Source organism: Hypomesus transpacificus, chromosome 23, assembly GCF_021917145.1.
Source record: "Hypomesus transpacificus isolate Combined female chromosome 23, fHypTra1, whole genome shotgun sequence".
In the NCBI taxonomy this organism is placed as follows: Eukaryota; Metazoa; Chordata; class Actinopteri; order Osmeriformes; family Osmeridae; genus Hypomesus; species Hypomesus transpacificus.
The window spans coordinates 10,292,338-10,306,061 of record NC_061082.1 but is presented as its reverse complement, the minus strand read 5'-3'; the positions used below and the strand labels follow the sequence as shown (position 1 = coordinate 10,306,061).

General features: G+C 47.0%; 1 protein-coding gene across 1 annotated transcript in view; it reads left to right on the top strand.

The window, feature by feature from the left end:
- The window catches only part of dip2a (disco-interacting protein 2 homolog A), a 78,648-nt gene that overhangs the window by 62,761 nt on the left and 2,163 nt on the right, over positions 1-13,724 (top strand). The window contains 22 exon segments of the mRNA XM_047047004.1: positions 342-461; positions 575-689; positions 838-977; positions 1,399-1,535; positions 1,672-1,752; positions 1,938-2,065; positions 2,252-2,366; positions 2,573-2,774; positions 3,068-3,168; positions 3,350-3,430; positions 3,699-3,822; positions 4,041-4,162; positions 4,373-4,484; positions 4,836-4,945; positions 5,333-5,463; positions 5,696-5,864; positions 6,305-6,475; positions 9,077-9,138; positions 9,511-9,568; positions 10,000-10,074; positions 10,248-10,422; positions 10,719-10,842. Coding sequence (XP_046902960.1) covers positions 342-461; positions 575-689; positions 838-977; positions 1,399-1,535; positions 1,672-1,752; positions 1,938-2,065; positions 2,252-2,366; positions 2,573-2,774; positions 3,068-3,168; positions 3,350-3,430; positions 3,699-3,822; positions 4,041-4,162; positions 4,373-4,484; positions 4,836-4,945; positions 5,333-5,463; positions 5,696-5,864; positions 6,305-6,475; positions 9,077-9,138; positions 9,511-9,568; positions 10,000-10,074; positions 10,248-10,422; positions 10,719-10,842 — 2,653 coding nt within the window.

Genomic DNA, 13,724 nt, shown 5'->3' with positions numbered 1-13,724 from the left:
GCACCCTCTCCACCTAGCCTTTGCCCCTCCTCTCACCCTGACACCCCCTCCACCTAGACCTCACCCCTCCTCTTACCCTCACGCCCCCTTCACCTCGCCCTCTCCTTATCACCCCTACTGAGTCCTGTCAGACCTGTGGTTGTGGATGCAAAGATGACATAGTTGATTGTAGCACCTTGAGAGAACTGGAGAGGTTGGTCGACGGTGGACATAATGTTGGTCAACACTTCTTTGGAAGGAAGCTCGGAAAGTGACAGACCCGCTGATTGGCTGTTCAGCAGTGTGGGGTCTGTTGTGATTGGCTGTGTGTGATGTGTAACCATGTGTGTGTGTGTCTGCAGCACGAGTGGCGGTGGTGAAGTCCAGGGACATGCACTGGTCCCTGCTGGCCCAGAGAGATCAGAGAGACGTCAGCCTCAGTTCTCTCAGGATGCTTATTGTGGCCGACGGAGCCAATCCCTGTGAGTCTGACACACCTTCACACACCTACACATATCTTCATATACTGGGCTTGTATGGAAGGGAGGAGTGGATTTATACAGATTTTTGTTTGTGTCTGTGTGTGTGTCATCAGGGTCAATATCCTCCTGCGACGCCTTCCTCAACGTGTTTCAGGCCCGGGGGCTTCGTCCTGAGGTGATCTGCCCATGCGCCAGCTCTGCTGAGGCTATGACTGTCGCCCTCCGCAGGTACGTGGCTACTACTACACCCAGTATCCCAGTACATCCCACTACAACAATGTGACACCACAGTCACACCTCACGCACTCAAACACAATCTCAACCCCCTACCCTCCTTTCCTCCTTCCCTTCTCCTTTTTGTCTCCCCCTTCCCCAGACCCCCAGAGATGGGTGTGCCCCCCCCAGGGAAGGCAGTTCTGTCCATGGGGGGGCTGAGCCACAGTGTGATCCGGGTGGACACTGAGGAAAAGCTGTCTGTGCTTAGCGTGCAGGACGTGGGCCAGGTCATGCCTGGAGGTACAGCTCATTATACACCCCCAGCTACAGAGTTATACCCCAACTACAATTATACAACCCAGCTATAGTTATACACCACAGCTAAAGAGTTATACCGAGCTACAGATATACACTCCAGCTACAGTTACATATCCCAGCTACAGTCATACACCCGCAGCTTCAGTTATACCCCCCAGCTACAGTTATACATTCAGCTACAGGTATACACCCCCAGCCATGGTTATATACCCCCAGCTACAGTTATACACCCCAGCTACAGTTACACCTCAGCTACAGAATTATATACTACTGACTACAGTGTTTTACCATCATAGCTTCACACACCTTTACACCCCTTCACACACCTGCATGCTGCCGTCTTACCGACACCCCCATCCATCCGTCTAATCCTGCATGTGATGTCATCACTGTGCGCCCACAGCCATGGTGTGTGTGGTGCGTCTGGAGGGCACCCCGTACCTCTGCCAGACGGACGAGGTGGGGGAGATCTGTGTGAGCTCAGCCAGCACTGGTGTGGCCTACTACGGCCTGCCTGGCATGACCAAGAACATCTTTGAGGTGGGCATTATCATGCTCACGACAGGCTGGGCATCTGAATGTGTGTGTGTGTATGTATGAGTGTGTGTGTGCATATGTGTATGAGCATGTGTGTGTTGATACAGTATATATACTCTGTGTTCTCTGGTGTTTCCAGACCATCCCAGTGACTCTATCAGGAGCTCCTATCAGTGATCGTCCATTCACCAGGACTTCTCTTCTGGGCTTCATAGGACCGGTGAGCTCCTCACTGGCCTGTCTGTCACTAGCACAGTGCCTGCTCTTATCTAAGCTAGTCTCTGCTTTTATAGGAGGGCTCTTCAGCTGTATGTGCTTGTGTGTGTACGTCTGTTAATGGGTGTGTTCCTGTGTGTGTATTAATACGTGTTCCTCTGTGTGTGTGTGCGTGTGTTTCATCTCCAGGATGACCTGGTGTTTGTCGTGGGTAAAATGGATGGCTTGATGGTGGTCAGTGGGCGGAGACACAACGCTGATGACGTGGTTGCCACGGCGCTGGCGGTGGAGCCCATGAAGTTTGTCTACAGGGGGAGGTGAGGGGGTTCTCAGCCTGGGCTGTCTACCGACCTGAGATGGAGGAGAACATAAACAGTACATGGACTTTGCAGGGACAGAAATAGCCAGCCAGAAAGCGCCTTAGCCAACCAGCTAACCAGATTCACAAGCAACCAGCCGGTCAGCCATTGTTGTTGTTATACCAGTGTTTTGTTGGGTTCCAGGATAGCGGTGTTCTCTGTGTCTGTGCTCCATGATGAGAGGATTGTGGTGGTGGCAGAGCAGAGGCCTGATGCCTCTGAGGAGGACAGCTTCCAGTGGATGAGCCGTGTTCTCCAGGTACACCCACACCACACACACACACACACAGAAGCAAACAGATACACACACTGTACACAGCACACAGATATACACATACAAACAGTACACAGAAACACTCACACAAAGTAACACTAACGCAAAAACAATACACACACATACATGAACACACTCAGACATGCACACACACACACTTTCACAGCTGAGCCCTCTCTTGTGTTTCCCAGGCAATAGACAGCATCCACCAGGTGGGTCTGTACTGCCTGGCCCTAGTGCCTGCCAACACGCTCCCCAAAGCCCCACTGGGGGGCATCCACATCTCGGAGACCAAGCAACGCTTCCTGGAGGGGGCGCTGCACCCCTGCAATGTCCTCATGTGCCCTCACACCTGTGTCACCAACCTGCCCAAGCCCCGGCAGAAACAGCCAGGTAGGAACCAGGGGCACAGTACTGGGAATACCTTGTAATAATGATTATGATGATGATGATAAGCATGTTGAAGATGATGATAAACACGGTGATGATGATGATGATAAACATGAGGATGGTGATGATGATAACCATGGTGATGAGAATGATGATGATAAACATGATGATGATGATAACCATGGTAATGAGAATGATGATGATAAACATGATGATGATGATGATAACCATGGTAATGAGAATGATGATGATAAACATGATGATGATAAACATGGTTATGTTTCTGGCATGGGCAGAGGTGGGTCCTGCTTCTATGATAGTGGGCAACCTGGTGGCAGGCAAGAGGATCGCCCAGGCCTGTGGCAGAGACGTGTCCCAACTGGAGGACAATGACCAGGTATGTAAGGTAGCTAGCACTTCTCCATCTCACCCTCCATCTCATTTGTGTGTCTCTGTTTATGTGTGTGTCTGTGTGAGTGGGTCTCTGTGTGTATGTGTGTCTCTTTGTGTATCTGTGTGTGTGTATATGTGTGTGCGTGTGAGTGAGTGATCCCCGTCTCTTTGCTCCTCTCCCACAGTTCCTGTACATGCAGGATGTGTTACAATGGAGGGCCCAGGCCACGCCAGACCACCCTCTCTTCCTGGTGCTCAACGCCAAGGTACCAACCCTCTCTGCTCTGGGTTCCCTGCTCTATCTCTCTCTGTCTCGCTGGTTTCTCTCTCTGTCCTGGCACCCAACCTACAAGCTTTCTAGCAAGCCATCCGTCCTCAGGGCCTTTGAAAAAATAGTTTGCCATTTGTTTGTCTAAGATAGTTTGTTGGAGTTTGTTAAACGTATTTGTTGTGTTATTCCTCCAGTGTGTCCTTCTGTGTCATTAGATTGTGGAAGGTGTGTCTGCTAACTGTTGCTGTTGTTGTTGACACCAGGGCGCAGTGGCAAGCACAGCTTCCTGTCTGCAGCTGCACAAGCGGGCAGAGCGCGTTGCCGTGGCGCTGATGGAGAAAGGCCGTCTCAACACGGGAGACCACGTGGCGCTGGTCTACCCTCCTGGTGAGGGAGATGACAAACAGGCCAACAGACAGACTAACAGGAGAGAGACAGACAGACAAACACACAGACAAGACAGATACACACAGGCAGACAGACAAATGGATACAGAGAGACACATGCACATACAGACAGACAGCCACCCAGAAACACAACCCACCAAACACACAAACAGCCAGCCATGCTCTTTAAGCTGTATGTTCTGTTCTCTGTCTGGCCAGGCATCGACTTGATCGCCACCTTCTATGGGTGTCTATATGCTGGCTGTGTGCCAGTCACTGTCCGACCCCCTCACCCCCAGAACCTGGCGACCACCCTGCCCACCGTCAAGATGATCGTTGAGGTAGGGTCACAGATAGATACCTACCAGGTATCAGTTGTGCCAGTTACGCATAGAGACCTACTGTCACCAGCCAGTCACACTCAGTCATCCCTCACAGCCATTTCGGTCAGTAAACAGCGTATTATGTTTGTGTTTGTGTGTATATGTATGTGTGTTAATGTGTGCTTGTGCACGCGTGTATGTGTGTTACTGTGTGTGTGTGTGAGACAGGTCAGTAAGTCTGTGTGCATCCTGACCACTCAAACAATAATGAAGCTCCTGAGATCCAAAGAAGCAGCAGCTGCTGTGGATGTAAAGAGCTGGCCCATGGTGCTGGACACAGGTACACACACACACATGGTGCTGGACACAGGTACACACACACATGGTGCTGGACACAGGTACACATACACACACGTACGGTGCTGGACACAGGTACACACACACACACACACATAGTGCTGGACAAAGGTAACACACACACACACACATGGTGCTGGACACAGATACACACACACACACATGGTGCTGGACACAGGTACACACACACACACACACACACACACACACACATGGTGCTGGACACAAGTATACACACACACATGTATAAACACAAACACACACATACACAGCAGAAAAGACCCACCATAAAAACATTACAATGGACACACACACATACCCTCCTCGTCCTCAGACGACCTCCCTAGGAAGAAAAGCCCCCAGATCTACAAGCCCCCCACCCCTGAGATGTTGGCCTACCTGGACTTCAGCGTGTCCACTACAGGCATCCTGGCAGGGGTCAAGGTGAGCCATGCTGGACCTGGGAGCCTCACTCCCATCCAGATAGAGACTAGGAGCTGACGGCAGCTGTAACGTAGTCCTCTCTTCAGGCAGGTGAGAGTGCAGACATCTACCGTTTGAAGAGAGACATTGTACTAGGAATGCATGTTACTGGAGTCAGCAGGTGTAATCAGAGCACAGTCATCATCTCCTAAGAGCTGTCTCTCAAAACATGAATAATAAGATTATTTTCATTACTTGCTTTCGTCTATGGTTCAGTTAAATTGTTGTGATTTGCTAATGGATTTTTAAACCCCCCCCACACACACACACACCTACACTCACCCCTCTCCTCCACAATCACACTCACACTCTTCTGCACCACACACTCACACCCCTCTTCGTCCCCAGATGTCCCATGCTGCTACCAGTGCCTTATGTCGCTCCATCAAGCTGCAATGTGAGCTCTACCCCTCACGGCAGATCGCCATCTGCCTGGACCCCTACTGTGGCCTGGGCTTCGCTCTCTGGTGCCTGTGCAGGTAAACACAGCACCCCTCTCAACCTTAAAATGGACCTGCAAGCTTTATACACACAGAAAACTTTTCAATCTTAAACTGGATGTGCAAGCTGTTCTACAATATGATTTTGTTTTTACGTGACCTGCAAATAACTTTAGCCTGTAAACTAAGGTGATACTGAAGTGTCTGCCTACGTGTCTGTCTACCTGCCTGTATGTCTGTCTGCCTGTCTACCTGTTGTCTGGCTGTGTAGTGTGTACTCGGGCCACCAGTCCATCCTGGTTCCTCCTCTGGAGCTGGAGAGTAGCGTGTCTCTGTGGCTGTCTGCCGTCAGCCAATACAAGGTCCGCGTCACCTTCTGTTCCTACTCAGTCATGGAGATGTGCACCAAGGGGCTGGGCTCTCAGACAGAGGCTCTACGGGTCAGTCTCCCGATATCTCTACTGGTTTCTACTGTATCTCTACTGATCTCAATGTATCTCTATTGAGCTCTACTTATATCTGTTGATTTTAACTGATCTCAATTGATCTCTATTAATCTGTATGATCTCTACTAGTTTCTATTTATCTGTTTTCTTGTCTATGCTGGTTAGTTCCCCTACATCTATCTCTACTTATCTGTACTTATTTCTACATCTTTCTGATCTCTATTGATCTTTCTCCTGGTTTCTCTACAACTCTTTTATCTCTACATCTCTCTTATGTCAACATGTCTCCATCGCAACCAGTATTGTAGAATGGTTCAAAACATCCAGGAAAATATACAATATTATATAAGTAATTGATGATTCATTTAACCAAATGATGTGGAAATACAACACATATTGCGACAGTGTCTAACTCCTCTCCTCTATCTGTGCAGCTGCGTAACGTGAACTTGTCATGTGTGCGCACGTGCATGGTGGTGGCAGAAGAGCGGCCACGCATCGCCCTCACCCAGTCCTTCTCCAAGATCTTCAAAGACCTGGGCCTGTCGCCACGTGCCGTCAGCTCCACTTTCGGCTGCAGGGTCAACGTGGCTGTATGTCTGCAGGTGAGAGGGAGGAGGGATAGGGGAGGGGGGGAGTAAATTGAGGAATTGGGTGAGGGACGTAGAGATGGAGGGAGGGAGTGATGGGAGGGATAGAAGGAAGGATAAGAGTAATACAAGGAAGGATAAGAGGGTGGGAGAAATCACATTTAAGTTTGTCTGCAGGTCAGGCAGATGAAGGGATGAGATAGGAGAGATAGAAGGAAGGAGGGAAGGAAGGGATGGAGGCGTGAGAGAGAGGAAAGAAGGGTCCAGGGCTCAAAATTGCTACCATTTTGGTCGCATATGCTCCTGAAATTGTATCTGTGCAAACTCAAATATTTTTGAGAACATGTGTGCGAGTGCAAATAATCGTTATGGTGTGACGTATTTCAATATATTTTCAAAATGCTCGTTATTTAGCCTCCTGCTGTGAGCTGATAAAGTTACCAGTCCACTATTCTATCCACCGTTACATAGCCAATTAAACTTTTTCTTAACTTTAATGCACATTTTAGATATGGTTAATATTAGCCGTCAATCACTTATTGTCATTGCTCTCCATTGTCACGAGACAGGGAGATGACTAGCGCAATACCTAGTTGGATAAAAAATATTTTTTACAAAGTTTGATAGCTGTATAACAAGGTAGCTCGATGCCTCAGCCTCAGTGAAGAGATAGATGAAGGTGGGACAGAGAGCCAGAAGACCACATTTCTAACGCTAGCGGCAGGATGTAAAGCCCCAGTGGTGGTGTTTTTAAATTTAAAACATTTACATTTAGTCATTTAGCAGATATTCTTATCCAGAGCGACTTACAGTAAGTACAGGGACATTTCCCCCGAGGAAAGTAGGGTGAAGTGCCTTGCCCATGGACACACCGTCATTTTGCACATTTTGCATTTTGCAACCTTCTGAATAATAACCCGATTCCCTAACCGCTCAGCCATCTGACCCCTAACATATTTCTTGTTGTTGTGGTGCACCTTTATATTTGGTGGGTGCTCCAAATTATTTGCTGGTGCTCCTAATTTTTTTTAGGTGGGAGCACCATTGCTACAAAGTAAAAAAGTTAATATCGAGCCCTGAGGGTCTTCTGTAATGTCTTCCTTCTGTTTCCATGTTTATTCATTCTGTTTGACCACCTTTTCTCTTCTTTCTGTCTTTCGTTTCTCCGTCATCTTCCACTCTCTGTGTGGTGCTGTGGCTGTGTGTCCAAACACGTTGTGTATGTGTGTGTGTGTGTTTCTGTCCTTTGGCCCGCCCCCTGTTGTCAGCCCAACAGGCTAGGGAAGCTGGCTGAGCAGGTATGATGGACAGAGGGCTTGACCAACTAGGGCTGGGAGGTGGGACTTGGAAATGAGTAGGGCTGTTCTGATTGGGCTGCTGCTGTTGCCTGGTTTATTTCAGTTTTCATATTGATTTCATGCATGGCGCTGAACGGCCTTCGGCTCATACTTCCTGTCAGCTTCATCTATGGTTTAGATTAATATTTATTGGACTGGGCCAAGGAGAACACTACCTTTACATGTTCATATTGCTTTATCATCCTGGGCCTATGATCCAGTAAGATTCCAGTGTGTTGCAGAGCCAGACATTGGTTTTGGCGTGTCCGTTGGTCTATTTGTGATCAAAGACAAAGTCATGGTTAACTTAAGGCACACCTGTTGTCACGGCCACAGCCGTGCCCCCCTATTGTTTTTGGTTTTGCCCTGTCCTAGTGTTTCCCTGTCATTGTCTTCACCTGTCTGGTTCTTGTTAGTGTCATTGTCTTCACCTGTGTGTCATTTGGTTCTGTGTATTTAGGTTTCTGTTTTGTGTCCAGTCTTTGTCTTGTCATACTGCTACTACCCCTGCGTGCGTGTACCCTGTCTGTTTCCCGTTTCAAGTATTAAACCCGTTGTTTTCGACCATGCCTGCTGACTCCCCTGCATTTGGGTCCAACCCCACCTCACGTCGTGCCGGGGAGTCTCGGCCGACTTATGCTAGATTAGTTTATTACTATGTTATGCACGTACATTCGTACATATCACAGCCTATTAAAAGAGCATTATAATATAATATTGTAAATAACTTTTTTCATATTCATTGCTATTGAAATCAAAACATCATTTAATAAAAAAAAAAGAAAAAGTTTTTTTTTTTTTTTTTTTTTTTTTTTAAGACCGGCATTGTTCAGAGGGCCGGTCCAAATGCGTTGGCGATCTGGCCCGCGGGCCGTAGTTTGGGGACACCTGTTAAAGACACTGATGTGTACCTTAAGGAAAATCACAAAAAGAAACCATCAAAGTCTGCAACCATAAATTGCTCTAGGTAACGTTAGCTAATATAATGTTTTCAACTTTTGTTTGCTTTGCTAATGTTGTTGTGTTGTGCACGGGTGGGCCACCGTACTAAACCCTGAAGGTCAAGCATCTGAAGTTGACATGGCTATGCGGTTGCATTCTCCTCTACAATCATTACTGTCTATCAATGGCTTCCGGCCTGCTTTGTAAAGGACTTACTTTCCATTTTCAGCAGCTTCTTGAACCCTCCCCTCCCCACCACCCACAGCCTCGCACACATTCACAGTCAGTGTGCAGCATGCAGTAACAGCCCTGTGTGTGTGTGTGTGTTTCTCCTCAGGGCACAGCAGGACCAGACCCCACTACAGTCTACCTGGACATGAGAGCGCTGCGACACGACAGGTACTGTAGGGAGCTCCACTTCACCTCCACCCACTTTATACTATCCTGTATAAATCCAGAGTTAGGAAAGCCTTTTACTATTCTATATTAAACTATACTATCTGATGCTTTACTATACTATAATACACTATATTATAATATACTATGCTATACTGTATAATACTATACTTTGCTATGCTATGCTATACTATACTATATTGAACTAATATTATATTGTACTATGCTTTACTATTTTATACTATACTATAGTGGTACTAACATGTAGTGGAATTAAGCCCCAACATTGTGCCCAGCCGTCCTGTGGATCAGGATATTCCCACTGTATTGGAAAGTGAGTTGTTGCCATGTGGATGACGAATGTGTGTGTTCCAGGGTGAGGTTGGTGGAGAGAGGGTCACCACACAGCTTGCCTCTGATGGAGTCTGGCAAGGTAAGACAACATACCCCAGAGCTCCCAACCTCATTGTTGTGTCACAGTGCAAAGAGCACAGCTATCACTTCAATGTAGTGAAATTATCTAAATCAATTCAGCTAATTTAGCAATTCTCCTTAATCCATTCAAATTAAAAGCTGGCCCCATGTCGGTGTCCATGAGGAATTAAAAAAATACGCAACGGCATGGGTAATCAGTTGATGTGTCTCATCCTCCATGTATTGATCAGTGTGTCAGTACATGGGAAGCTCTTATGAAGGGGGGATAGCTGTAGCTCACTGGTTAGAGCGTTAACTGCAGAGCAGGAGGTTGTGAGCTCAAATCCCCCCTACATGTCGTTTTGGATAAATTAATACATTTGATGAAGCTCAGGAGGACTGTGTAGAATAAGCCATGTGAAAGACTCTGTGGTTGTGTGTCTCCTCCAGATTCTGCCTGGGGTAAAAGTCATCATCGCCAACACCGAAACCAAAGGCCCGCTGGGAGACTCCCACTTAGGAGAGGTGAGTCATCAGCGGTCACCAGAGGTGTGCCACACTTCCCCTTACAACAAACCACACCTCCCCAGACCAAAGACCATGCCCCTCCACAGTAGGCAACACCTTATCATACAGAAAGCCATGCCTCTTTCTTGGTACCACCTCCCTATCTAACTCTCTCTCTCTCTGCGTGTCAGATATGGGTAAGCAGCCCCCACAATGCTACAGGCTACTACACGGTATATGGAGAGGAGGCGCTACATGCAGACCATTTCAGCACCAAGCTCAGCTTCGGAGATACCCAGACCGTTTGGGCCCGGACCGGCTACCTGGGTTTCTTGCGCCGCACGGAGCTCACAGACGCCAGCGGAGGTGGGGCCTCCTCAGACAAAACCCTGATTAGAATCCTCTAGGCCCTGACTAGTATACCCTAGGCCCTGACTAAAATCCCCTAGACCCTAACTCAAATCCTCTAGATCCTGACTAGAATCTCCTATGGTCTGACTAGAATCTTCTAGACCCTGACTAAAATCCCCTAGATTCTGACCCCTTTCCTGCCCTGAGATTATTCAACATGGCTGTTAACAAAAAAGTATTTGTGTATGTTTGTGTGCGGGCTTCTCTCCATAAATGCATCATGCATGCTTATGGGTGTTTGTGTGTGTCAGAGCGCCATGATGCCCTGTACGTGGTGGGATCCTTGGATGAGACCCTGGAGCTGAGAGGGATGAGGTATCATCCAATTGACATTGAGACCTCTGTCATCCGCTCACACAAAAGCATTGCTGAATGGTGAGATATGGAATCTTAAATTTAGACCCTTCTCATTGCTTTTACTATATTTTTAATTTATATGTAAACTTTTAAAGCCAACTTATTTTGAATTCAAATCACAGGGCTATCTGAATGCTTTTAGAGCAACAAAAAAGGAACCAGAGAGGGTAAAATTTGTGTGGAAATTATTAACTGTGCTTGCAGCCGCCGCAACTGGGGCAGTTTATTTAACTTTATCACCTCCAAATATATTGTTTAATTAAGATCAAATGTACTACATAATGTTCAAATATTTGGAGAAAGACAGAATGGGGTGTACATTTACTAAAGGACAAACACACAACTTATTTCTGTATCTAAAAAAAGTATGTATATTTATTATTGATGAAGATTGCAAAGATTAAAAAGTATATAACAGGCTACATTTGCTGCCTAGCCTACATAGCTAGCAAAAAACGGACAACAAAATACAGGGCATTGATATTCACCCAGTTGTCACTGCAAACACGACAAAGTATTGTCCGCTCCACCGGACTTAATTAACATTGGAACTAAAACCGTGCCAATAGTAGCCATACCTAGTCTCCAGTTGTACATTCACCACAAAATGTACATATTTCCTAAACCAGGAGTTTTCAAAGTGTTGCGGCGCGCCTCCCCTGGGGGGCGCCAGAGAGTTTCAGGGGAGGCGCGCCAAAGCGTTTCAGGGGAGGCGGCAAATATATATTTTTTAATTATATAAAAATAAATTAAAAAATGCTTTCTGGAAAATAATAATTTTGTAGATGTATGGAATAGAATACACAAATATATATACATATTTTAATGTCATTTAATCACTCTCTCAGTCTTGAAATAAACTTGACACAAAAAGAAAATTGCTAGCAGTGACAGCAACTTTACCGATAAAAAATGTCTGAACCCAGCAGAAAGCGCAGAAAATATGATGAGGAATATTTAAAGTTGGGATTTTCTTGGATAGGGCCAGCCAATGTTCAAAAACCACAATGTGTGGTCTGCAAAGAGGTTCTGGCTAATGATAGCATGAGACCCTGCAAACTCCGCAGGCATCTGGAAACCAAGCACAAAGGTTTGGTGTTAAAACCGCTGGAAGAAGACAGTCGAAACATTCAGCACCACCAATAGCAAGGCAACTGAGGCATCATATCTGGTAGCATTACGTATTGCAAAGGCGGGTAAGCCCCACAGCATCGGCGAAACCTTACTCCTACTTGCTGCAAAGGATATGTGCTCGGTGATGATGGGAGAAGCTGCTGCGGCCAAGTTGAATGTCATCCCCTTGTCTGACAACACTGTCCAGCGCCGTATCTCTGACATGGCATTGGATGTGAAGGAGCAGGTGCTGGACGGTATTCGTGAGAGTCCTTACTTCTCCATTCAAATTGACGAGTCCACCAATGTTGGTAACTGCGCACAGTTGATGACTTACGTGCGCTACATCAGAGAGCTCAATGTCCAGGAGGAGTTTCTGCTTTGTCATTCTCTGACAGCTCACACCACGGCAAAATAATTATTCAAGGCCTTGAATAATTTCATTGAGAATAACACCATTGATTGGAAGCGGTGCTGTGGTATATGTAGCGACGGGGCAAGGGCAATGACAGGTCGCCACAGTGGTCTGGTGAAACGAGTGCAAGATGTTGCTCCCTCTGCTGTTTGGAGTCCTGCATCATCCATCGACAGGCCTTGGCGGCCAAGAAGATGCCCGAGGAGCTGCGTGCGGTCCTGGGTGAGACAGTCAAAATAGTCAACTTGATCAAATCCCGCGCCTTGAATGCGCGTCTGTTTTCCATCCTCTGCGATGAGATGGGCGCACACTTTCGCCAGCTACTCCTGCACTCTGAAGTCCGCTGGTTGTCCCGGGGCAAGGTCACACGCCTGTGTGACTTTGAGTGTGAGTCCTCCTATTTCTCACCGAATTCAACTCTCCGTTGGTGAAACACATAGAGGACATGAACTGGGTGGCAAGGTTGGCCTATTTGTCGGATATCTATGAAAAGAAAAATGTGCTCAACACTTCTCTGCAGGGAAAGGAATGCCATGTCTTTTTGGTACATGATAAAGTCTCTGCATTCAGGAAAAAGCTGGACCTGTGGTGTGCTTGCGTGGAACAGGGCTGAGTGGAAATGTTTCCAACCTTGGAGTACGTTTTGGAGAAGGCAGGACTGGCCGTTGCCTCTGTGCTGCAGGTTGCCACTGTGTATTTGAAGGGGTTGCGCGAGCAGTTTCGGGAATATTTTGGAGAGGACACCAAGGCGAATTAATGGGTTAGAAATCCATTCATCTTCCCAGCAGAGCTCCGTGATGGATTAAGCATCCAAGAGGAGGAGGCCCTACTTGACCTGAGCTCTTACATGGAGTTGCAACAGAAGATCCGTGAAGTGTCGCTTGCACACTTTTGGCTGTCTGTGGAAACAGAGTTCCCGTCACTCTCCGTAAAGGCTATGCAAGTACTTATCCCATTCCTGTCCACTTACTTGTGTGAGTGCGGGTTTTCTGCCTTGACCCTGATCAAAACCAAGTAACGGTCGAGGCTGCAGGTCAAGGGCGACATGCGCTTGTTCCTGTCGTCACTACAGCCCCGCATCCACCGGCTGTGTGCAGTGAAGACGCAGACTCACTGCTCCCATTAGCCTAGCCTAGGTAGAGAGAACCAGCCTAGAGCTAGAACATTAAAATGTTCTCCGTTCTGTTTTGTAAAGTGATAGATGTGAGATACATTTTCTTTTTGTTCGTTTTTCTTTTACTTTAGAAACATGCACAAATAGCATAGACATGTAATTAATTACAATTTTACATGCATAGAACAGCACCCGGGACATTTTCAGCCCAGCCAATGTTACCTACCCTATTTGGAGACCTTAAGGAACAGTGTGAAA